The sequence below is a fragment of the Panthera tigris genome, chromosome B4 (assembly GCF_018350195.1).
Source record: "Panthera tigris isolate Pti1 chromosome B4, P.tigris_Pti1_mat1.1, whole genome shotgun sequence".
NCBI classification, from domain to species: Eukaryota; Metazoa; Chordata; class Mammalia; order Carnivora; family Felidae; genus Panthera; species Panthera tigris.
Genome location: NC_056666.1, coordinates 98,759,087 through 98,784,977, shown reverse-complemented (window position 1 = coordinate 98,784,977; position 25,891 = coordinate 98,759,087). Strand labels below are relative to the sequence as shown.

Here is a 25,891-nt window from a genome sequence, read left to right as displayed (position 1 = left end):
GGTGTTTTTTCCAGAAAGTATCTGTTTCACTTTCATTCTTAGAGGATGTTTTAGTTGGGTATAATATTCTAAGATCCTTGGCTGTTTTCAGCAAATTGAGGATTCTGTTGTCTTTTGGTGTCTATTGAAGAGAAGACAGCTGTCTTTTTGTGGGTTTAAAATTAATCTGAATGTTTTCTCTTTGTGCTTTTGAGGTGACTAAAAGACTCCTTTGTCTTTAATGTCTTGCTTTTTCACATATCTAAGTGTGGGTTTCTTTTTTATGTATCCTGATTGGGATTTGTAGGGCTGTCTTTGATCAGTTCTGGAAAATTCTTGCCTATTAATTTTTTCAAATATTTTCTGCATTCTCTTCTCTACTCCTAGAGCTTGTATTAAATATTTGTTAGACTTTATTGTATTCTCAAATATCATTTAACATCAGTATTTTGTATCCTTTAGTGTCTGCCATATTTTGGAAGATTGCTTCTAAGCTTGCTTCCCTCAATTATCTTTCTAGCTTGGTTTTGTCTACTGATAAACCTGTTCCCCCCCTCCCCCCCCATTTTTTTCCCCAAGATTTTATTTAAATTCAAGTTAACATATAGTGTAGTGTAGTAGTATTCAGGGGTAGAATTTAGTGATTCATCAGTTATATGTAACACACAGTGCTCCTCACAAGTACCCTCCTTAATGTCCATCACCCATTTAGTTCACTCTCCCTCCAGCAATCCTCAGTTTGTTCCCTATAGTTAAGAGTCTCTTATGGTTTGCCTCCCTCTCTGTTTTTATCTTGTTTTATTTTTTCCTTCCCTTCCCCTATGTTTATACTTCTTATTTCTTAAATTCCACATATGAATGAAATCATAATAGTATTTTTCTCTGATTTATTTTCCTTAGCATAGTACACTCTAGCTCCATCCATATTGCAAATTGCAAGATTTCATTCTTTTTGATGGCTGAGTAATATTCCTGTGTGTGTGTGTGTGTGTGTGTGTGTGTGTGTGTGTACACACACCTTCTTTATCCATTTATCAGTCGATGGACATATGGGCTCTTTCCATAATTTGGCTGTTGATAGTGCTGCTGTAAACACTGGGGTGCATGTACCCCTTCAAATCAGTATTTATCCTTTGGATAAATACCTAGTAGTGCAGTTGCTAGGTGGTAGGGTAGTTCTATTTTTTAACTTTTTGAGGATCCTCCATACTGGTTTCCAAAGTGGCTGTGCCAGTTTGCATTCCCACTAACAGTGCAAGAGGGTTTCCCTTTCTCCTCATCATTACCAGCAATTATTTCCTGAGTTGTTAATTTTAGCCATACCGACAGGTGTGAGGTGGTATCTCATTGTGGTTTTGATTTGTATTTCTCCGATGATAAGTGATGATAAACCTGTTCGTTTAGTTTGATTTCCATTATTTCTATTTCTAGAAGTTCTATTTAGTTCTTTGCCAAATTTGCCATATCATGTTTAATAGATGGCCGTTCTTTGCAGATACTGAGCCTAGTTATTTGTCTATGATAGTTATAAGTTTGTTTACCGTCCTTTTGACAACATTTAGGTCTTTATAAGGACAGATTTCTGTTGTATTCTTTTCTCTTGCCCTTACTGCTCTTGAAAACTTGTATGAATTATTTGAGGTCTAGGATGAAGGTGCCTTTCACTTAACATTTGGATATGTGGGTGCTTAGGAACACTATCAGGCAGAGACTGCTTTAAGCTCAGGGCTTTAGGTTTTGGGACCACACTGATAAAGTGAATCTGGGCTTTTGTCCAAGAGAACTGGTTTATTATCCCTGATAATACAGCACTTTTTGGCACCTGCTTGTTATGGAGGGTTACTATAAAGATTTCTTCCCATCTTGAATAGGTCTAGGGCTTTTGATTTCACCTGTCAGTAGTTAAAACTGAAATTCAGATTTGAGATTGGCATTTGTTCTCAGTGTCTTTTTCTGATTATCATTTTGCTTTTAGTTTGGGGTTAGTAATTCCTTGCTGTTTTATTGGAATTTTCCTTGGTTTTAAGATTTCAATAGATACTTATTCTGTACTTTCAATTATTTTTTATTGGTAGAGTTGGTCTGCAAAATATAGCTTGTCACTACTAGAGATGGAAATTCTTCAGATCTTTTAGAGAGCAATTTTATGTCTGATAAATAAAATTCTCATTGATTATTTAATATTGAGTGCAGTGAAAAAACTAATGTAGGTATTGACTGAAACCTGTGTTCTTTTTTTTTTTATTAAATTTTTTTTTTTTTAATGTTTATTTATTTTTGAGACAGAGAGAGACAGAGCATGAACGGGGGAGGGTCAGAGAGAGGGAGACACAGAATCTGAAACAGGCTTCAGGCTCTGAGCTGTCAGCACAGAGCCCGACACGGGGCTCGAACTCACGGACCGCGAGATCATGACCTGAGCTGAAGTTGGTCACTTAGCCCACTGAGCCACCCAGGCGCCCCGAAACCTGTGTTCTTCAATGTGATCTGATTATCTGAGAACCACCTGCCTCAGAAGCTGGGTTTCTTGTTTATAATGCAGATTTTTGGGTCCACGGTCTCAGACCTGTTGGTTCAGAATCTGGGCATGGGAATCAATCTTTTTTCTTTTAAATGAACTTATTTGTAATTTTAGATTTACAAAAAAGTTGTAGAGATACTCCCGAGAGTTCCTATATGCCCCTTACCCAGTTTTCCTTAATGTTAACATCTTACGTTACCACGGTGCATTCACTGGTCAGTCTGTACATTTTAACAATCATCTCCGCAGTTAATTTTGCAGAATACTGACCCTGTGCTAAGATAATTAAAACTGGACAGAATTCAAAAGTAGCTTGTGTTTATTGAGTGTTTAGTGGATACCAAACACAAGTCATTTATGAATTTGCATCTTTATAAGAGCAGTTCAGTGAAGGAACAATTTTTTTTTCCTATTTTTTTGTAGATGGTGAATAAGACCAGAAGTTGTTTGCCTGAGCTAGATTTTCACGAAGCTGGTGTCAACCCAAATGGTCTGAGTACAAAATTAGGCCTGCTTTAAAAAACAAGAATGTGTACAACCAAGAAATCTAATTTAGCTAGAGTGGGCAGATTGGAGAAGGCCTCTCCGAAGAAGTAAATGCCATCCTGTTCTGTCTTGAATCATCTTTAATAAAGAATCAAAAGAATTTCATTTTAAGAGTTACAATTCTAAATCTAACTCCACAAAGCAGTGTAGCCATTCTTCTGAGTACATGTTAAAATGTTACACAAATTTGAATTTAGAAGTTTTGAGGAGTTTCATATTCTTGATAATTGCTGGATTTATTAGGCTATATATTCAACCCAGCAAGTTCGAAAATTTTAGCAAAATGTATTTGTATATGGGAAAAGCAAGTAATGGAGAATGAAACATAAGTTCTCATTTTCTCCTGGTCTTAATAGGTAACTACTCTTAGGTTTCTGGTAGATCTTTACAGAAATGTTTTATTCATAAACTATGTGCAAGAGTATGCATATTCATATAAATATATGTGCGGGCGCACACACACACACACAACATATATTCCCGTCCAGGTTGGATTTTGCCATAGACCCTATGCTCTTTCCATATCAGCTCATATCTGCTTCAGTTTGGCTGCAGAGCATTTCATTGTATGCACATTCCATGCTAATACTAAGTTTATTTTTGATGAGGTAAGTGATTGCAACTGCTGTGCCTGTAAGCTGTATGTGCTTGCTGTCTTGAAGGATGCAGTGATTGGCAAAAGCACATATAATCCCTTAAATACGAATCTTGTGCTCTGGTTAGTTGGGAGAGATAGACGTTAGTCAAATAATAACACTAATCTGTAATTACAAACTTGAGACATTTTATTTAAAAAAAATTATTTTTTAAGGTTTATTATTGAGAAACTGAGGGAGACAGAGCATGAGCATGGGAGGGGCAGAGAGAAGGGAGACATAGAATCTGAAGCAAGCTCCAGGCTCTGAGCTGTCAGCACAGACACGGGGCTCGAACTCACAAACCGTGAGATCATAACCTGAGCCAAAGTTGGATGCCACCCAGGCGCTCCAAGGCATTTTATGATGGAAAGAAATAGAGCTTTATAGGAGTCTGTACAACCAAGAAATTATTTAACCAGAATGTACAGGTTGGAGAAGTCTCTCTGAAGCATAAAACTTTGAGCTAAGAGCCAAAAGATGTGTTAACCGAAGTTGTGAAAGAACCTTCTAGGCCAGCATGAAAAGCACAGGCCCTTAGGTTCATAAGGTTTTTTTCATGTTAGGGTCTCAAATTAAGGCTGGAGATGGATATTTTAAGGTTTTTTATATTCCTATGGCCACATTACTCTCCAGAAAGAAAATAGTTCATGGTAACACTAGCCACATTTAAGAATGCATATTCACGGGGCTCCTGAGTGGCTCAGTTGGTTAAGCCTCCAGTTCAGGTCATGAACTTGTGGTTCATGAGTTTGAGCCTGGTGTCTCTCTCGCTCGCTTGCTCGTTTGCTCTCTCAAAAATAAACATAAAAAAAATGCATATATTCGCCACCATTTTCCCTGCATTAAAAGAAAATCCTTGCTGATTTGATAGACAAACTAGAATCCCACTTGTATTTCTTTGACTGATATTCTATATTTTTCTTTTTGAATTAGTATTTCTTCCTTACTGTTTGCTAAGTATTTTGTTAATGTTGGCTAATTACCCAGCATCACTAGAGAAATATATTAATGCTAGTAGAAATTATTTAAAACAAAAAATAGAGTAGGATACATTATTAGGAAGAAATATTTTCTTCATAATTTGTCTAAAGTCTGAATATTAGATCAGTAATAATACTCCAAATATTAACACTTGACTGCTAAAATCAATAACTCTTCTTAACTCTGTAAGTAATAAGCATATAAAACATGCTGATACGAGGAATCACGTCTTGTAGCATTTTGAGAGTTAAAGTCTGTGGTTTGATTTTTAAAAGATTAAAAACTTGATTTTAATGTGGGATCCTAAGCTTGGTTTAGATTATTTTTTTTGTAATTTGTGCATTACCTCTGGCATTCAGCCATTTTTCTGCCTGAATATAACACATTTTACCTTAAGTTTTATTTTTCTAAAACCCATATTCTCTAAGTTAATACAGTACTTATCTATAGTAAGAAACAATTTAGGATATGCCCTGATTAGTTCTAACAGTGTTGACATCAGGTAACCAAGAGTTTGTTGACAATATGCCAGCATATCCAGGATAGCCTTGGGGGTATGGTGGTTATCAGTGATAAGACTTGAGGTGCATTTGAAGGGATGGGGAAGGTTTACTTGATATAGGTTGGGACTCAGGGCTTTATAACTGCCATTAAGTTGTTTAAAGGGCTGACATTTGATACAAGAATTATTAAACTTTTAAAAGAGATCTCCAGGAGGGCATAATGAGTACAATAGGTGGCAGATTTTGGCATATGTATATATATATATATATATATATATTTTGTTGTTGGTATTATTGTTAACATTGACCTTTCTCTCCTTAGATACTTGGAGTTCTTGCAACATGGCAGACATTGACAAGTAAGTGCCAGATAATTGGTTTTTTGTTGTTTTTTTTCTCCTTTTCCAGAGATAGGCTTCACTTTGTACTGTGGTATGGTTAACAGCAGTATTAATAACATTATGCAAATGTATGGTAATATCTGCTATTATAAAAGTTGGGTATGGCATATCTAAGACAAAATAGAGTATATATAATCATTGTCATAAATACGGTAAACCATTTGCTAGTGTTTATTCTTAGGAAAGTGCTGAGCACAATAATCATAAATACTTACGAAATTCATTTTTACCATGGATGTATTTCCCAGAGATTTTACTTTACAGTGTAATGTATCATACATACAAGATAAAAAGTTTATAAAATGTATGCATAGAGTTTAAGAATAATAGGATATTTACATTCAAGTTTTTAAAAGTACAGCATTACTATTAGAGGAAACCCAGTATCCATCTTCTCAATTGCATCCTCCCACCTTTCCAGACACGTAAATACTGTCTTGGCTTTTGTCTAATTCATTTCTTTGTTTTTCTTTGGATTTTTAACACCTATGCAATCTTAACCAGTTTAATTTTTAACACCTACACATTCTTAATCAGTGTTTAATTTTGAAAATCTGAAAAGCAGTCACAAACTTAGCTGCATAAAGAGAAAAGCAGTATTACTACTATTAGTTGAAGTTTCCAAGGTAGGAAAACAAAAAGCAAAAAGATTATCTGGGTCATACTCTGGCTTCAAGTTTCCTCAAGACTTCATTGGGCAAGGCCATGCACTCTAGAAACAAGTTTAATGAAGTTGGCTTCTGGCAGGGTTCTAGTGTGGATGGGTATCTTGAAGAAATATGGTAAGGGAGAATGGGTGAACTGCACCGTTTGTTGCTTATGATTTCCCATAACTTAGCAATGGATTAAAACTGTACACTTCTGGATGGAGGACATATGCTATGACGATATATCCACAAGGTGCAGGCAGCAGATCATGGAGGTAGGAAGGCAGAAAATTTAGCACAAGGGCATCAAATTCAAGTACATTTAAGAATCTGGCCAGTCCTTCCACACATAAAAAGAATGGCAGCAGGTATTTTAGTGATAATGGCTTTCAAAGTGATTGCCCTCCTGTATTGCCCTGCTCCAATTTGAATTGCTTAACCTTGGTTATACAGTTGTCATTGTGGATCTGTTTTATTATCTTCCTGGGGTTTTGTTCCTTTCCTTTGGTTCCTTCTCTCAGGTTTGCTGTTTGCTGTATCCCATGTTGTTTTCTTTTGGTTCTTTAGTACTTTCTTGGACAAGTACAAAGGAAGTAAATTATTTTGAGATCTGACATGACTGAAAATAACTATTTTATCCTTACGTTTGATAGTTTGAGTATAGAATTCTGATTCGAGAATCCTGTTTCTTCAGAAATTTGAAGGCATTGCTCCATTGTTACTTTGCTTCCAGTATTGCTGTGTTGAAGTTCAAAGTCAATTCTTGATCATTGTAATGTGACACTTTTTGTCTTAAATATATACATATATATTTATTTCTGGAAGCTACGCTGGCTTCAGAGTTCTGAAATTTTCACATTGTTATATCTATTTTTTTAATTTCTCGTGTTAGGCATTCACTGGTGGACCCTTTCAGTCTGGCAACTTGATGGCTTTCAGTTCTGGGGAATATTCTCGACTTACTTTGTTGATTGTCTTGTTTCTGTTTTCTCTTTCTGGAGCTTCTATTATGTTGTATTGTTGAACTGCTTCTTCTAATTATCTTTTGTCTTATTTTCCATCTTTATCTCTTTGCTCTTCTTTCTGGGCAAAGCTGAAGAAACTTTATCTTTCAACTCTTGAATTGAGTTTCTAAATTTCTGTTATTTTAGTTTTCAGGAGTGTCTTTGCTCTCTGTTCCTGTTTTTATAGTATCTTGTTCCTATTTCATTGATTGTAATATCTTTTTTCTGGATTGTCATATCTTTTCTCTGGATGTTTTTCCTCTTTATAGTATGTTTACTCTTAAATTTTTCTTTCCCCTATTTGTTTTTGTCTCCATGTTAGAGCCTTTCTCAAATAGGAGGTAATACTTGATTGTCTGCTAAGATTGGGGTGGGGAGAACATGCAATTGAGGGAGGTTTAAAAAAAAGTTGTTTGGAAAATTTGACTTGGAGTGGGGGAGGCTTTTAATTTAGATTGTAATGTAAGGTCATCAGGGTAGGCGTTTGTTGTAAGAATCCGCATTATCAGAATGATGGGGTTTTTTTTGTTTTTTGTTTTTTTGTTTTTTTTTTTTTTTTTCTGGGCTGGTCAGATACCCCAGTGAAGAGTGTCTGGGTAAAGATCTGGCTTTCAGTGTTGTGGAACCCAAATTAGGGAAAGGTTGCTAGGGAAGGGTTGCTACATTCAGCATTCTAGAGTGATACAGTCCTATATCTGAGATACTCTTAGCTGTACCTGTGGTTTTGGAGGCTGAGCTCTCAGTTTAACCCTTTCCAGAGAAGAAACTGCCATGCTTCTGCTAGATAGAAGGGGAGGATCTGGGGATTTAACTACTTACCTGTTTTTGTTTAGTTCTCCCTATTTTCTCCACTGTCAGTCCCCCAGCTCTAGTTCTAGAAGTGTCCTTTTTAAGATTCTGTGTTTGGGCTGGTTTTCAGCTTTGCCTATTGCTAACTTAAGGATTTCATTTCTCAGTGAAGTTGCTGCTCTTGTCTCCTTGTCCTTCAATGTTTTTTTGTTTTAAAACCCCTTTATCATAATTGTAGTAGGGATTTGGGGAGGATTAAGATCAGAGGAGTATGTGCAATCTGCCATCTTAACCTTGCAACCCTCATTCTGTTTTAAACTTAAAAAAAAAAAAGAAATTGGTTGTGACAGCTTGATACCCCACCGTCCCCTTATTTAATTTTGGATGCCTGTGAGCCCTAGGAGGATGGGAGGAAAGGAGAATTAAAGCAGGCGTCAGCAAACTTTCTCTGTAAAGGACCTGATTTATAAATATTTAGGCCCCTTGGGCCATATGGTCTAGTTGTAGTTACTCAACTCTGCTGTTGTAGCGTGAAAGCAGCCATAGACCATGCATAAACGAATTAATGTGGTTGTGTTCTGGTAACGTTTTATTTACAAAGATAATGGGCTGTATTTGACCCATGTTTGTGGACCCCTGTTTTAAAGCCTTAAAATGTAGATGTTCAGTAAATTAATAAAATCACACTGGAGGAATAGTTTTGTGGTTTACTGACCTTAAGTCTGAGTATGTTTAAGTTTATAATAAAAGATAATTTCAGAATAATCTGTATAATTTCAGAATAATCTGTATATTTGATGAGAAGGCTGGAATTTTTTCCTTAGTTACAGGAACATAAATCTTGCTGGCAGAACACAGTTGACCTTTTCTATATTTGTCTCTATATGAAAATTAATTTTCCAAATGCTCTTTCTAAACATGAAAGTAACTAAATCTCTAAACCAGATATTAAAATGTAAAATCACACAAGGAATTATATGAAGACCTATACATTAACTTAGATATCCTTATTTCCCTTTTTAATTCCTGTTGAAATTGCATGTTCAAAAACTAGATTTTTAAGATGAAGTGGGGAGAATTTTATCTTCCTACTTTTTCCTTTTCTTTCAATGGTGCCATCCTCCTGGCTTTGCTCCAAGCATGCAGTAGACTCGGGTCTTCTCTTTAACTTTTTGCCCATCTCTACTGTGAAGTAAAGAAAAAGGAGGAAAGTCCAAAGATAATGAGTACAGGCTGATGTGATTGCTCCATAGCCATCAAGGATCCAGTTCCTTAATCTTCTAAATTCCCTCATTCTGTTGACTTTTATTCTCTCTCTAGGATGCCCCATGGTCCAACATGGCTGTTGGAACTCTAGTCATCACATCCCTATTCTAGGGAGGCAGCAAGATGAGGCCTCCCAGCTGTCTACCATCCTATGTAGGAGGCTTACTTAGTTCTATACGACTTTTTAACCCATTGCCCAAACAGAGCCACATAACCCACCTAGCTAAGAGGTAGGCTGAGAAATGTAGGATTTTAAAGCTTGGTGTATTGCATCTCCTATAAAATAAGGGTGCTGTTACTCAGAGTGATATCAGTGGATATTGGGTAGAGAGCACATACTTCCTGACCTCTCATTGCCTGTACCAAAACCTACCAAACCACATTTTTAAAGCTTGAAATAGAGGGATGCCTCGCTGGCCCAGTTGGTAGAGCATGCGACTTTTGATCTCAGGTTGTGAGTTCGAACCCCAGGATGGGTGTAGAGATTACTTAAAAGTAAAATCTTAAAAAAAAAAGTGTGAAATACAAACTTTATATTTGACCATGTGCTTTTAAATGAAATTTTATGTACTTCCAGTTTGTGCTTGTTTACATATGAAGTTAGAGAACTGAATTACCTTTTGAATTTCCTATTTTATATTTTTGAAAGAGGCATATTAACCTAGAAAATAAATTGAAGTTTTTCTATAATTTTTTATTTATTTTTTGGTAATTGGTACATTTGAACCTTGGTGTGATACTATGATATTGTAGCAAAGAACAGTCTGAACTTGATCAAGATTTGGATGATGTTGAAGAAGTAGAAGAAGAAGAAACTGGTGAAGAAACAAAAATCAAAGGTATTATTTTAAATTACTTCAGGAGCCAGTGATTGCTGGCACATGTCTTCTAGAGGGTACTAACAAATACTGTTCCCTTTTGAATCCTTGTTTGCCTTACCCACATAGCCCATACCTCTAGTTCACACAGTTTGTATGTGTATATTCGGGTGGGGAAGAAAGGAGGGGAAGAGAGGGGTTGAGATGGAATGGTAGTAAGGGAGGGGAAGGTATAGATACAGTTAGTGACCCATCAGAAGTCACTCTGTGTACCCTCTTGCTGCTGCAGTGACATGGCCTAACTGTCAGACAGCTGCCCAGGAGTTTTGTCTGAATTTAGAAATGTTACAGGTTGTTTTTGGTGGTACTTCTAAACAAACAACACTAGCTTAGAGTGATTTGAAAATGTTCAGTATTTAATGGTAGAAAACCTATAGTTGTATGTCAGTCTTTTTTAAACCCATTTCAACCAAACAACCAAAAAAGAGATAAGTATTAAATGTAAACAAAAATCAATCACAGTTTTCTTGAGCAAGTAATTCGAGAAGGAAGAGGAGTAGCAATGGTAGTGGAGGTTATGCCTGCAGGTTATGCCTGCATACCATATGTGGGTATGGGCCAAGAATATTGAAGTACCAGATGACTCAACTTTTCATTGTTAAGCCAGATGGAGGTTAATTGTGAGAAGACCACTGCAGGTTAGTTTCAGCTTTCATCTTACAACGTTTTCTTGAAAGATATATAGGTCGGTATCCTTAGTGACCCGTATTAACATTTCTAAAGGCATGTTGGTTATCACAACTGGACATCATCCAATAATCAAATTAGTATTAGGAATTGACCTTTAAAAACACAACTGGGAAGGCTAATATCAATTTTGTGTAATGTCTGTTTATGAAGAAGAGAGGATATAGCAAAATAACTTGTTTCACCTAAATCTGGTATTTTTGGTTTAAGTATGATTTTAGACACCATTAATGAATCATGTTTTGTTTGGCTTTAGTTACAACCTTGATTGTTTCAACTGTTAACATTCTCTATTCAGACATACACAAGCACACTATACTATTAAGCATCAAACAAAACATTTAGGTTACTCACTCCACAGTCTTTGTCCCAGGATTGAAACTGTATTTGCAGTTTTCTAATAGTTTGTGTTGTCTGCTTCAAAGCATTATCTACAGTTAGATAGGCATCCAGATGAAGCTTTGAGCTTCTCAAAAATGGAAGGTGTGTGAAACACAATGTAGTAGGAAGAGAAAGGATATTATTCACAGGAGTTGTAGCAATGGCCTTGAGAGGTGGTGATGTATTAGATCATTAGGAATCTGAACTTTTCCTAGAGTGGATTTTCCTCCGCTTGCTGCCCGTCTCTGTTCAGACCAATGATTTATGGGCTAGTCAGGAAAATTTCATGATTGGATTGTCCTATTAAAATAGCATAATACATTTTCATAAAATCCTTCTTTCGATGCCCTTTTTTTTTTTTTTTTTTTTTTTTTTTTAAAGCGCGTCAGCTGACTGTTCAGATGATGCAAAATCCTCAGATTCTTGCAGCCCTTCAAGAAAGACTTGATGGTCTGGTAGAAACACCAACAGGATACATTGAAAGGTACAAGTTCTTCTTTTCCATAGTCCTTATTTATCCTTCTATAATCAACATTGCAAGTGTACCTATTTTTAAGACCATCTAGGACTTACATTAGTAATAGTGGAAAGCTAATGTCTGTTAGTATCTATTATAGGATTATTGGGAGTTTAAAATTTTGCCGAGTACCACCAATTTAGAGTTGGTCTTTTCAAAGTTTGACTCTTCTCCACAGGAAATACACTGATCTTAACCATTTCTGAGATTTGTTTGGAGGTTTGCTAGAAGTGCACAGGATTACAAGAAATAATGATTTCTTATTTATTTCACTGGTCCTATAAATCATTAACAATAGCACATATATCTTATTTTGCTTATAATTGTTTTTTTATACTTGGCTTTATGGTTTTAGGATCCATCCACATTGCTTTCTGTATGTAATCTCTAGTCAGTAGTTTCTAGCTTCTAAATGTTGTCACTTGCGGTGATTTGTGTCCACCATGTTCTATTATAAGCTTATTCTTTGATGGATATCTAGATTGCCTCCAAGCTCCATCAACACAAATTCCATTGTAATGGTCATCTTTGTGCATGCCCTCCTAAAAAACTGTGTAAGAATTATTTTGGGTTATGTACTTACCTCATAGGGATTGTTATATGAGGTATGCAAACTTTAAATACTTCCAGCTTGCTTTCTAGAGCTGGTGCATGAAGGTTGCTCTATCCTTGTGTCCCTGCCAGCAGTTGGTATCATTCACCTTTATGGGTGTTTTGTTTTTTACCAATCGAAGAGGTACAGGCATATTTTGTTTTGTTTGTATTTTCTGTTGTCTACTGAGTTTTGAGCTTTTTTTCATGATTGTGAGCTTTTTAGGTTGCTCATTTGTTGTTCCCTCTGTCCATTTTCCTATTGGGGTTTACTGTCTTTTGCAGGAGTTTCTGTGTATTCTAGGTGTTCATCTGTCATCAGTTTTAGACTTGTAAATCTTTCATGTCATTTCTATTAACTTTATCCATAGCATTCTCCATTAAACAGAAATCCTTAATTTTTATATTTTAAGGTTTTGACCTGTGTGGCTCATTCTTTTCAAGTTTTAACAAGTCCTTCCTAGTTCCTTCTGTAGTTCCTATTGACTAGTTTTACCTTTCATCTTTAGGTCTTTAATAATCCCTCTAGAGTTCACCTTTGTATTTAGCTAGGCGTCCAGATTTTTTTGTTTTTTTGTTTTGTTTTGATGAGCTTGTTTTTATCACACTTCACCATGAACAGATGATTATTCGCCCATTTATTTGTGATACCACCTTTATTACATACCAGTTTCTTATAAACATCTGTGTTTGTCTTTGAACAGCACTCTTCTGTTTTAATACCGGTTTTAATTAATATGGCTTTTTAGTATGTTTTAATATCTAGCAGGGTGATGATTTAATCTTTCTCCCTGTAGTATCTTCTTCCACCCTTTCCCCTCCCCCTCATTCCCTGTGGAACACACTCTTAAGATTGGCTTAACGGTAGGTAGACCTTCATCCCACATATGGTTGCTAGTAAGTTTCTAGGGATTTTCATAAAACAAAACAGAAAACAGCCCCTCTCAACACACTAAAGTTTTTGATAGGAGTTACATTGAGTGTACATATTAACATGGTAGGGAATTATCCTTTTAATGTTACGTTGTCTCATCCACATCTTTGTATTTATTGAGATCATATTCTCTTACTCTAAATTTTTTTTTCAAAGTCTATTCTTGGTTAATTCCTGTGTACTTTAGTTGTGTTGCTTTTGTGAATATAGTATCTTTTATTGTATCTCCATGTTAGCTGTTGATGTCAAGAAGAGTGCTATTGATTTATTTTTATTTATTTTTTTGCTGTTGATCTTGTATCCAGAAATCTTGCTACACTTTGGTAGTAATTTGTTCTTTGTTCTTTGTTCTCCTCCCATAGGCAAAAGATCTTGTCTGCGAGTAATGGCAGTTTTAGCTCTAATCTTTATGTTATGTCACACCACGTTTATTTTTCTTTCATTACAGTATTGGCCAGGACTTGCAGTACTGTGTTAAATGTTAGCATTAAACATGAGCATCTTTGTCTTATTTCCAGTCTGGAATGGATATAAAATCTCTCCATTACATTTGGTGTCTACGTAGGATTTTTTGTGACCTTTTTTTCTGTATTCAGATGGTCTTTTGACTTTTTCTTTGAATCTATTAAGTACATATTAAATACAGTTTGGAAATATATTTCAGATACTGAACTCACCTTACTTTCTTGGAATAAACCTACACTGTTGAGTTTAGTTTAATAATTTTATGTAAGGTCGTTATTCATTAGTGAATTGAACTTGTGTGTGTATGTACATATGTATGTATGTACAATACAGAAACTTTCAATGGGATGGTAATTCCAAGCCCTGGTTTTAGAGTGAAGATTTCGATTGCTTAATGAAATAGACACGGCTGCTTTTACTTTTTTCCCTGTTTTCAAAGCAATTTGAATAAGATAGGAATTAACTGTTCCTTGAACAGTTGGTAGAACTCTTCTAAAAATGGACTTTGGCCTTAGGGGTTTGAGAACCCTTCTTATTTGAGTTTGCTCTTTTCCTCTTTCCAGTTTCTTGAATTGAATGCTTGAATTGATTTTTTTTTTTTAAATCTATCTTTTATGGTCTTAATACTTTGTTTTAATAAATGTTCTATGAATGTAGAGTGAAGATCTATATGCTGGAATTAGTAGTGCAAATTTATTAATTGTGTTGTTCAAGTTCTCTTTATTTCTGCTTATTGATTATCTGCCTGAACTAACAGTTTCTGGGAAGGATGTGTTAAAATTTTCTATTTAATCTCTATTGGTTGTGGATTAGTATATTTTGAAGCTGTATTATTAGCTATATGTTTGTGACGTATACATCTTGTCCTTATGTTCTAGTTTACAAGACTAAAATGTCCTCTTTTGTATTTTGTGATATTTTTGTTGTTGTTGTTATGAATTCAGTTTTGTCTGATATTAAGATAGCTATTCCAGCTTGCTTTCTTTCTCTTTCTTTCTTTCTTTCTTCCTTCCTTCCTTCCTTCCTTTGCCTGGCATGTCTTTTTCCATCCTTGTATCTTATCTCTGGTAAGAAAGTTTGCTCGCTTCATTATTAGTGGTTTCAAACTCTTTGCATTTCTTGAAGGTGGTATTGTTTTTGGACTGAATTGCTATTATTTTATTTTATAATTTATCGTACTTTCTTTTTTCCTCCTTTTTTCTGCTTTCCATTAAATAATTCCGGTTGTCTTCTGCTGGCTTCAAAGTTACTGCATTCTACTTTTTGTTATTATGGTAAAGAGGCTCAAAACCTAATACCCCTATTGATTTCTTAAATTTACCAATGTCTGTATTGTTTATAAATATACATCTTCTAGTCCTCTTTTTGTTCATCAAAACATCAGTAAAATATACCAAGATATTTGGCTGCCCATATCTTATATAGTGTTCCCGAGTTGTTTTTTTTTTTTTTTTTTAACTTTTTCAAAAATTACTTTTAATGAATGTAACGAGTATCTGTGGCATATTTCCTGAAGCCTGATAAGCCTCATAAAAAGTTTTTATTTTGTTTTATATCTGAATAATAGTTTGGTTTATAAAATTGTAAGTTCAGAATTCTTAAATATCTTAAAAATGCATTTCTTGCATATGGTGTTTTCTTTTGAAGCCTGATGGTCTGATTCCTTTTTCTTCATATGTTATTTGCTTTTTCATTGAATACATTTAGAATTTTCTTTGGTCTTTGATATTCATAAATTTCATTAGCCTGTTTAGGGGTGAGAGTGAGGATTTCCATATTACTTTGACTCTGAGAAATTTATTATTCATTTCTTGAGCTATCCACCTCCCTTCTGTCTTTTAGCTGTTGTTACTTTTGTTGTCCAAATCATAACTGTATGTCTTTCCTGCTGCCTTCTGGAGACCTTTTCAACTTTAATGGACTTCTTTCACTTGAACCTATCCAGTTTATCCTATTTGTTGGTTATATAATTTAGCTACTATATTTTTCATACTTAATATTTCCACTTTTAGATTTCTTGGTCTTGTTTCTTCCCTCATTTCCTTAAATACATTTACATTGTTCTGTCTAATAATACGGCTTCAGATGATAAATATTTCATTCTTTCATTAGAGATTGTACTCCTCAAGTGTTTAGTTATTTGGACTTAGAGCTTAGGCTCGTTGGCTGATAACAGTTACTCCTCGGTAATGATTATTAAAGATCAAGCTTTGGTTTGTGATAGTCCCGTGGAGTTTGAGGTGAGGGGATGGGATGAACCTAAGGAGAGCTCCAGTTAACTTAGACTCAAAAGTTGGCTGTCAATTCTAGGCAATTGTTTTTGGCTGCTTTGGGAAGAGTACCTGGAGTGGAGGGGTGGAGGAATGAGTGCTTGTAGGCTTTCAGCCAGTCCAGCTTTTATCACCTCCTAAAAATGTTGGCACTGGGCTCTGTGAAGGGTGAAGGGGACAGGCACTGACTGTTGTAAGGAAAGTGCAGAATTTAAAAAGCTTTCTTCTAGCCTGTCCTCACTGCTACCCATTCAGGCCATTTCCTCCTTTTTCGAGGTTGCAGTTCACCCTGTGCAGTTGTTAGTCTCAGAAGTTGCCCATGGTGTGTGTGTGTGCAAGTGCCTGAAATAGTTGTTTCCTTCTTAGTTCTAAAGTTTCTAGGGTTGAATTTTTTTTTTTAATTTTTTATTTCTTTAAGATAGGCTGTGGGGGTGGGCAGCACACCATGCTGTTTCACTACCTTGACTAAACATTAAGCTTTTTACTTTTAATTGTAAGAAATAAAAAAATGGTATCTGTAGATAATTTGTTTTCTACTTCTGATTATCATAACTAAAATAGTGGTTAAGTAAGAGAATTGTTTGATTTACAACAATCTGCCTATGGCAGGAAATTCTAATCTGGATTCTGGATCTTTTGTACGATTCCCTGAAGTTAGATAAATTTTGAGTGAAATGTTTTGGGTGGTAGGGGATTCCTAAGTTTAATCATACTTCGGGAGGCTTATACCCACCCCATAGTAAATTGTATGATATATGAATTATATCTTACTAAAGTCCCTTCATGGAACATAACAGTCATATTTTTAATAAAATTTCAAATTCCAAATTAAATACACTAAAATAAGAAATAATAGTGTAGGATACCATCCGTTTTTCTAATATACATATGTTCTCCTTTTCCCTAAAAATAGCTGGTATGGGTGAGATACACATACTTTTTTTTTTCTTTTTAAAATCAAGGTTACTGTCCTTATTCTCAGAGTTAAGATGATCAGTCCATGACTTTTGAACTCAAAAAATAGTCTGTTTTACAGCGTAGATGCCAGCATTGACAAGTCTACTGCTGAACTTGATTAGAATGAAAGATTTAGGGTTGATACGATTTACATTCTCTTATCAACTTACTGTATCTATTTAAATGTTCGTTTTTGAAATATTTCAGTCAAGAAGTCCATGTATTTATTTTAGTTACTTTGAGTATACCTTTTGCTTCAAATAGGAAACTATCATTCACTGACTTTTATGCTTTATTTTCAATATGATAGAAGTATGACTTGTATTTTACTATGATGCTGTGTAACTGGTGCATTCCAACCTTTCAGCTTGCCTAGGGTAGTTAAGAGACGAGTGAATGCTCTCAAAAACCTTCAAGTTAAATGTGCACAGATAGAAGCCAAATTCTATGAGGAAGTTCATGATCTTGAAAGAAAGTATGCTGTTCTCTATCAGCCTCTATTTGATAAGGTAATGCTTTCTATTATTTATCTAAAATATGACATTATAATAAAGCTCTGGAAATATAAACAAACTTACAGGTGGTTAAGTCTTTAGGCCTCTCAGCCAGATGGTTATTAAGAGGTATTTGGGAAATCAATTATAACAATTCAGGTTGTGGTATGCATTCATTAAAACTATAAGCGTCTTTAACGAGAAACAGCTAGTTTCTGTCTTGGATATCAGTGTTTTTATGTAAGCTTTTCTTTTTAAATCATTTTAGCGATTTGAGATCATTAATGCAATTTATGAACCTACAGAAGAGGAATGTGAATGGAAACCAGATGAGGAGGATGAAATTTCGGTTGGTACCAACTTTGTGTTTTTATCCCTTGAAAATATTTTATTGTAAAATGGATAGTGAGTGCAGATGAGCCACTGTTAGACCTGGCACCATCTGTACCCAAATTCATCTGAATACAAAATTCATTTTTCCCTTACATTTTTATAGTATTTAAGTTTTATAGATTCATATAAAATTTTCCTTTGAACTTCATGATGACATGCAAAGGATGTTCTTTTCAAGTGATGAAATGGAGGCTTTTTTTTTTTAAAGTTTATATGTTTATTTTGAGAGAGAGTGTGTGCACGCATGTGCGGGGAGGGGAAGGGGGTGGGGGGAGAGAGAGAGAATTCCCAGGCAGGCTCCACACAGGGCTTATCCCATGACCGCGAGATCATGGCCTGAGCTGAAATCAAGAGGAACTTCCCAGGCACCCCTGAAATGGAAGCTTCTAAGTGACCTGCCTACAGCTAATAAATGGCAGGGTTGTGACACAAATGCAGAGTTCTGTTACATGACCCTGTTTCTCCAACATTGCTGTTTTAATGTTGGTTGATAAAGCAAATATAGTGTTTTGATCAAGAACAAGGGGTGAGGCATTGGGTAAGGTATTTATTTATTTACTTATCCCCTGAAGCTTTAAAATTTTTTTCTCTAAAACTATTTCCCTATGGTTTATAATAAGGTTCTCTCCTAGTGGTTCTCTTTTTTGGAGGAGTATGGTAATTAGCAATATTTATAGAAGTAAGGTTTGGTATGGTAAACAGCAGTGTTTATACAATTGGACCAGAACTTATAATTTGATTGAAAGTTACAATTGGTGATTGAAGATTTTTTGGTTTCTGTACTTCACCACTGGATGTAAGTTAAGGGGATGGGTAATATTTTATCAGAGGTCTGATCTAGGTATTCAGTAATGTATGCTGTCATTTATCAAGGAGGAGCTGAAAGAAAAAGCCAAGATCGAAGATGAGAAAAAAGATGAAGAAAAAGAAGACCCCAAGGGAATTCCTGAATTCTGGTTGACTGTTTTTAAGAATGTTGACTTGCTCAGTGATATGGTTCAGGTAATTTTATTTATAATAACACCAGTTTACTTTTGAAGTGTAAATGGCTGTGATGACACTAGTCTCTCTGTTATTGACCTTTATGGAATGGTTGTGGTCTTCTGAAACCTGTGTTATCTGTAGAAGGGAAATGTGTCTTTGATGAATGTAATCAAATAAATTTTAATTCATTTTCAAAAATTAGATAATGAAATGGTCCCTTTGACAATTGTTTATCATTGAGCAATGTTTTGTTACAGTCTTGTGCCTTCTGTGTTTAGGTGCTTGGTATTGGAGATAGGAAGGAGGAGACTTAAAATTCCATTTGTCTTACCCAAAATGACTTTCTCAGTCTGAAACAAATATTCTAAGGAACACTTGCATTTTAAAAGAATAACATACAGATCTTTAACTCTTACAATTGTCACTTTTTCTGGGAAACCAACCTAAATGTCTCCTTCTCTGGGAAACTTTTCCTGTCTTAATCAGAAGCGTTTCTTGAGCCACTACCACCTGCGTGGTAGTATTTGTTGCCATGTAGTGTGATTGTTGGAAGTTAATGTCAAGAAAAAGAAATCTTGGAACAATGACTACTTCATTTCTACTTTGGCGAAGTAGAAAAGGACCCAGCAGAATGAAAGGAAAAAGAAGCTGCTGGAAAAGGAAGCGTTTTTAAAGCAAACATGCCTAAGACTTGGTTTTGTATTCTTTAGCCCATTCAGTCTGATGATGATGATGATGATGATGATGATGTAGTTTTCTGTTGAGTCACTTTTTTTCTACCAATGGCAGTAGAAATAAGTAGAGCTTGTAAGTAAACTAGCTTTAGTATAAGCCATAATCTGGAGAGTAGGTCTTATGGTTCACAATTGTTATGTAAAACCTCCCTATAAATGTCTTAGTTAGCTAAGTGTTTTTGTCCAGTAACAACACTAATCCTAAAATGCCATGTTAGATATTCACTTTAATATTTTCCTAATTTGCAGGAACATGATGAACCTATTCTGAAGCACTTAAAAGATATTAAAGTGAAGTTCTCAGATGCTGGCCAGCCCATGGTAAAAGAACTTTGAAATAGTTTCAGTCTTGTAACATTAGATGTTTATAGGTAGATATACGGAAGTTTCTGAAAAGAGGTGGTACTCAAAGCTTGGAGGTGGGGGTGAGAAAGAAGCTAAAACTTATACTTGGTACTCTTAATTGTTGGTAGGAAATAAATGTTTGGATGTTGATAATTGAAATGCAGTGTTTATTTCTTTTCCTCCCTCTGATCACAAAACTATTGTTGAAATCTCGTAAATCTTTGATATTAGATTAAAAGTAGGTAAAAAATAATAGCAAGGTAACAGAATTTAAAAAAATACTTCACATTAAAAGGCATGTGTCTGGGGGACATCTGGGTGGTTCAGTTAGTTGAGCATCTGACTCTTGATTTTGGCTCAGGTCATGATCCCAGGGTTGTAGGATTGAGCGCCACGTTGGGCTCTGAGCTGAGCATGGATCCTGTTTGGGATTATTTCTATCTCCCCCTCTACCCCATTCTCCTTCTCTTCTGTCTCTCTTTCTCTCCCTCCCTCCCTCCCTCCCTCTCTCTCTCTCTCTCTGCTTCTCTTTTCCACTTGGTCTCATGTGCACGGTTTCTCTCTCTCTCTCTCTCTCTCTCTCTCTGTCTCAAATAATAAATGAATGAAGATAAATGGCATGTGTTTGAGAATTACATAAAACAGAAGATGTTAAAGGGCCCTCACTTCCCCCAAAACCAACAGGATTATGTGAAGTATGGGCAGAGCTACTACAGGCTATAGATTTCTTTTATTGTGTGTGGTACAGTTGGGCTTTTTCGTCTGTCAAATTCAGGTTAGAGTAAGATTTAAAGTCCACTTCGTGGGGATGGAAGGAGGGAGTATTTGGTCAGTTTATTCAGCTGTTTTAACCTGTTTTGTAAACATGTTACTAAATAGAAGTTATAAGCTGAACTTTATCCAGTTTTATTTTGTACCTTGTTTTGCTTTTTAAACAGAATTTGGGGTTTATCTGACCCTTTCCCAGAGTGGGAAAAGCATTATCACCTAGAAGTTTATATGTTTATACAAATCAATCAACAGATTAAGTTTTATTTACTAAAGCACTGATATTTATGAGGTAGGAATTTCATTAGTTTTTATTTTTTTATTTTTTTTAAGAGTTTTGTCTTAGAATTTCACTTTGAACCCAATGAATATTTCACAAATGAAGTGTTGACAAAGACATACAGGATGAGGTCAGAACCAGATGACTCTGATCCCTTTTCTTTTGATGGACCAGAAATTATGGGTTGTACAGGGTGAGTTTAATTTTACTACTTTCACAGAATTTATCTATTTTACTTAGAATTTGTGATGCTTGGTATTTCCTAGTGTGTGTGTGATACATAGAGACATACATAGTTTATCACTAAACATTTCAGTAAAATGTTTTCTGAGAAGAGCTTACCTATTTTCCTAGAATTCTCCTTGGCTTTCGGTATTGCAGATAGTTGTCCAAAGGAGTGCATGTTTAAATTTATTGTACTGTGAATTTGTGCTAATTGTCAATATCTTATTGAAAAAATTTGTTGAAATAAAATTTTCTCTTTATATGCTACTAAAAACATTTGAGCCAATTTTTCCCCTCTAAAATTTGTAATTAAATATAATATTTAATTAGATAAATCATAGCTCTTCTATCAATTAAATGTAATATGTTAATTGTGATAGATTTTTTTTTTCTCCTTTGTTTTGCAAGGTGCCAGATAGATTGGAAAAAAGGAAAGAATGTCACTTTGAAAACCATTAAGAAGAAGCAGAAACACAAGGGACGTGGGACAGTTCGTACTGTGACCAAAACAGTTTCCAACGACTCTTTCTTTAATTTTTTTGCCCCTCCTGAAGGTAAACAGTGTTTTAGTTTGGGTATTGATGGTTGTTTTATTACAAGCTTTCTTTAATTTCTTACTCACTTGAATTTCTTTTCTCAATTTTGCAGTTCCCGAGAGTGGAGACCTGGTAAGTTAAATTGTTATTTATTTATTGAATTGTTAATTACATATGAAATTAGAGAATTGGTTCTCAAACGTGGGGAGTTGGATAGTTGCTACTTGAATTTTGTTCTGAGGCTTGCAGTGCATGGAAAAGACCATTATGCATCTGAAATTATTTCATTCAAAATGCTTATTGTGCTTCCACTGAAAAATGGAAAGGCTAAAGGCTTTCTTTTCTTTGGAGACTTGCAAATATTGTGTAGGGGATTCAAGTTGTTAAGATTGTAGTTTTCTTACTGAAACTAGAAGGTATTAAACCATTTGTACTGTTTACTAAACTCCTAACCATTCTGGTCAGAACTCTTTCTGTGTTATTCCAGTGGAAATATGGTTTCTTATTGTGGCCATGTATTATGTGACCATATGCCAAGAGCTGTGATTGTGCCTGTGTATGGCCTAGAAAGAGGAACAACCTCTGAGAGGTCTATACAGGCAGGGTAGGCTAAGTATGTTGTGAATTTGCTCTTCTGTTGGCCACATCTTTGAACTTAAATTAACTCAGGTAGTTTAAATAGTTTTATACATATGGAATTAGAAAGTATGTTTTATTTTGAATACTTTCGAATTAGAATGGTTTTAGCCAGGGTTTGGACCAGATGTGTAAAAGGCAAGTATATCTGCCTGAAAAGAGTAGTAAGTGGCTTGGCTCAAAATACCTTTTATAGGACAAAAAAGGGGGCTATAAAGCAGCACCCGAATTTTAGGTTGAAAGACCTACCTGTGAGCATTGAGATAGTTTCATGTTATTTTCATGTCAGCAAATGGGTTGGAGTTTGTGTTGAAGTGATTTTTTTTTTTTTTTAATTTCTATTTCCAAATATTGATGGTAACAAAACAATCTTGTGTAGTTACAGACAGACTACCACCTGTGATTAGAAGTCTTTCCTTCAAAGTCCACTGGCCCTTTTGTGTGTTTTTGGATGTTCATTATAGTGGATTATGTTGATGAATCAAAATGAACATTCATGGAATGTTTACTCATTGTTTGGTATCGTAGAATAATGGAATTATTTTAATTTTGAAGAATGTCAGCACCAATTTTGTGTTGTGCTTTGTCATTAAATAGAAATCCTGGATTGACTTTGTATTTATTAAGTAGGATTCTTTCTCATTTGGCATTATGTACCTGCTAGGGTACTACTTTTAGGAAGTGTGTAGTGATTCTCCATGTTGTTTCATTATGTGTCATACACCTACTGTTATAAATCCTTAGATTCTTAGTATCTTAGTATTATTCCGTTGGGTGTTTTCAGTAATTAATATTTTAAAAGGAAAATTACAGTCCCATAACAAAGTTGCTTTTGTATTTTAATTTTAAGCCAGAAAAAAAACTAAACAATAACCAATTCTAATTTTTATTTCCCAAATTTCTCTGAGTATGTACACTGCATTGCTTACTTTTCTTTTTATTAAAAATCTGTAGACCTAAGGTATATGTAGATGACTACTGAATCACACACAGAAGCTAATTTTAAAATGACGAAAAGTGAAGTTGAGTGTTGCTTCGTAGGATTTAAACCCAAGAGTCTTGCATGTGCCTAATTAAATAGCAGTTATTAAATTTTGTGCTTGTTTTTGTTTTGTTTTTAAAGGATGATGATGCTGAAGCTATCCTTGCCGCAGACTTTGAAATTGGTCACTTTTTACGTGAGCGTATAATCCCAAGATCAGTGTTATACTTTACTGGAGAAGCTATTGAAGACGATGATGATGATGTGAGTGAATCTGAATCCTGCAGTGAAATAATTTGGTGAGGGTGTGATTGTCACAATTGATGAGAGGTTTAATGAATAGTTGTGATTTTTTAAAAGACAGAATAATTCAAAGGCTAATTACTGATGTCCTGTAGATAACTTTCCTGAATTGCTTTAAATATGTCCTCCTAGGATCTTAGACTTCTCCGAATTAGTAAAACTTTATTGTGTTTGGTTATTGTTGGAGGTCTATAATGCCCTTGTCTTTGACCAAACAAAAAACATGCCTAAGATGTTTTTTATTACTTAACATAAAAATATTAGGAAACATAGAATTTTTATCCAAAGGAGTATTAAACAACAATTAAGGTAAAATTAGGCTCCCCTCAAATATTTTGGATATCTTTATTGCTAAATGACAATCATTCCATTAGGCTTTAGGTCCTTTTTGTGCAGTGTGTTCACATAAGTACAGGCAGGTAATATTTATAGTAATAGTTGTCTGACCACACCCACAATTGTACTGTGTTCTTTTTTTAGATTGTCAGATTTAGATAATGGCACTGAACTGATTCCTACAGCTATGTAATTTGTAATTAGTCACCTTAGGGGAAAGTATTTTCCTCTTTTTAGATCTTAGTGGAGACAGTGATGGCTGTAAGTAATGCTACTCTCAAATGGTTGTTAGCTACATTCACACTTCATCCTTTTTTCCCTTTTTAGTATGATGAAGAAGGTGAAGAAGCGGATGAGGTAATGTTTACCAAATGAGCAAATAATTCTGTTTAACACATTGAGAAGCGAATTGAGTGACTTATGTATTCCTTTGCTATAATCATTATTCTGTGATACGGGATAAACACTTTTTGGAAAAAAAATACGGTTTTAGAATTCTACAGCCAAACAATGTATGTATAAGGTTTCAATAAATAAATTGCAAAACTCAGAACATTTTTTTTATTTCAAATAATTCTGTTCTGCTGCAGGGTTATCAGCTCTTTGAAGAAGTCAAAAGCTGCAGTAAACTTTTTCAACGTTGGCTGCAGTAAATCTTTTCAATAAAAGCTGTCTGGATGTCTCAAGTTGTGTTGGGAAATTTTTCATATTAGAAGCTTTCAAATTAAATTGCATTGTCACCAAACTCTGTAATCATGAAAATCTTTTGACCTATAGAGTAACTTATATTAAAATTTCTCCATACATTATGAGCCATTTCTTCCTACTGTGTACCTACTTCATGGATGCATTTTGAACTTTAATATAGGAAGGGGAAGAAGAAGGAGATGAGGAAAATGATCCAGACTATGACTCAAAGGTGAGCAAAATTAGTGCTGCTTTCTATTAAATTTAAGGCAAGTTACATAAGAGTTGATGTTTCTTAATATAAAGTTTATTTTGTAAGTCTTACTGACTGGAGATATATATATATATATATATACATACATACATACATACATACATTTTTTTTTTAATCTTCACTGGTATTTCAATAGTACATGATATGCCAGTGTACCTTTCCTAAGAAACTTTTATTTTTGGTTCTGACTTTGTATTTTTCATAGTTTCAGGCTAAATAAACCCTAAGATTCTACTTCTAATGCACTTTATGTTGGGCTTTTTTTTCTTCTTCTTCTTCTTCACAATTTTAAAGCATTTAAAATTACTTATTAGTGTTCTTAGGTTGTTTTTCCTCCAAAGGATAGGTTATAAACAAAGGTCAGTTTTTAAATAACCTGAATGCAAAAGTGCTTGGGAATAGGGAAGCAATACTGTGTTAGATTCTCCCAACCACCTTTTTTCTGAGAGTCCCAATCTGTTATTGAGAGTTTGTCATATCAGGGCTAGTAAAGCCCATTGTCTCCCCCAAAATACAAAATACCTTATCAGGATTCATTTGAAACTTAAGGTTTCTGTTAAATGTATTCATTCATTTGCTAAATTCTGTAAAATATCCAGAAGATACTTTAGTGAGCAGGTAAGAGAGGGGGTAGTTAAAAATAATCTTAAATATTCTAATAGGTATGAATTACTCTTGAAAGTTAATATTAATGGAATTAGGATTTATCAATAATTGATCTATAAGAAGGAAAATATTGATAATATGGCTAACATAAATTGCATGGTTATTTTATTTTTTAAGATTATGGCTTAGTGTGTTTTATTTTATGGAATTCATTCTACAATGTAAAATTTGGGCTTTATTTTAGCATTTTTGTGACTTGCTGATATTTGAATAAATAACTTTCCATCATTGCTATATACTATTTCTTTAATTTGGCACAAGTTTTGGTAGAACAGTGAGATAATATAATTAAG

General features: G+C 34.7%; 1 protein-coding gene across 7 annotated transcripts in view; it reads left to right on the top strand.

The window, feature by feature from the left end:
* Positions 1-25,891, top strand: part of NAP1L1 (nucleosome assembly protein 1 like 1) — a 33,292-nt gene that overhangs the window by 5,963 nt on the left and 1,438 nt on the right. For 2 of the 7 annotated variants that reach the window (XM_042992781.1, XM_042992780.1), the window contains exons 2-14: positions 5,491-5,527; positions 10,029-10,114; positions 11,603-11,705; positions 17,323-17,464; positions 17,718-17,798; positions 18,716-18,844; positions 19,810-19,881; positions 21,007-21,146; positions 21,587-21,732; positions 21,827-21,846; positions 23,474-23,596; positions 24,299-24,328; positions 24,840-24,890. In XM_042992781.1, coding sequence (XP_042848715.1) covers positions 5,511-5,527; positions 10,029-10,114; positions 11,603-11,705; positions 17,323-17,464; positions 17,718-17,798; positions 18,716-18,844; positions 19,810-19,881; positions 21,007-21,146; positions 21,587-21,732; positions 21,827-21,846; positions 23,474-23,596; positions 24,299-24,328; positions 24,840-24,890 — 1,140 coding nt within the window. In that variant the 5' untranslated portion in view covers positions 5,491-5,510. Of the gene's footprint in view, positions 1-2,923; positions 2,991-5,490; positions 5,528-10,028; positions 10,115-11,602; positions 11,706-17,322; positions 17,465-17,717; positions 17,799-18,715; positions 18,845-19,809; positions 19,882-21,006; positions 21,147-21,586; positions 21,733-21,826; positions 21,847-23,473; positions 23,597-24,298; positions 24,329-24,561; positions 24,658-24,839; positions 24,891-25,891 lie in introns of those variants that run through there. The other 5 variants (XM_042992779.1, XM_007088751.3, XM_007088750.3 and 2 more) reach the window with 5 other exon arrangements.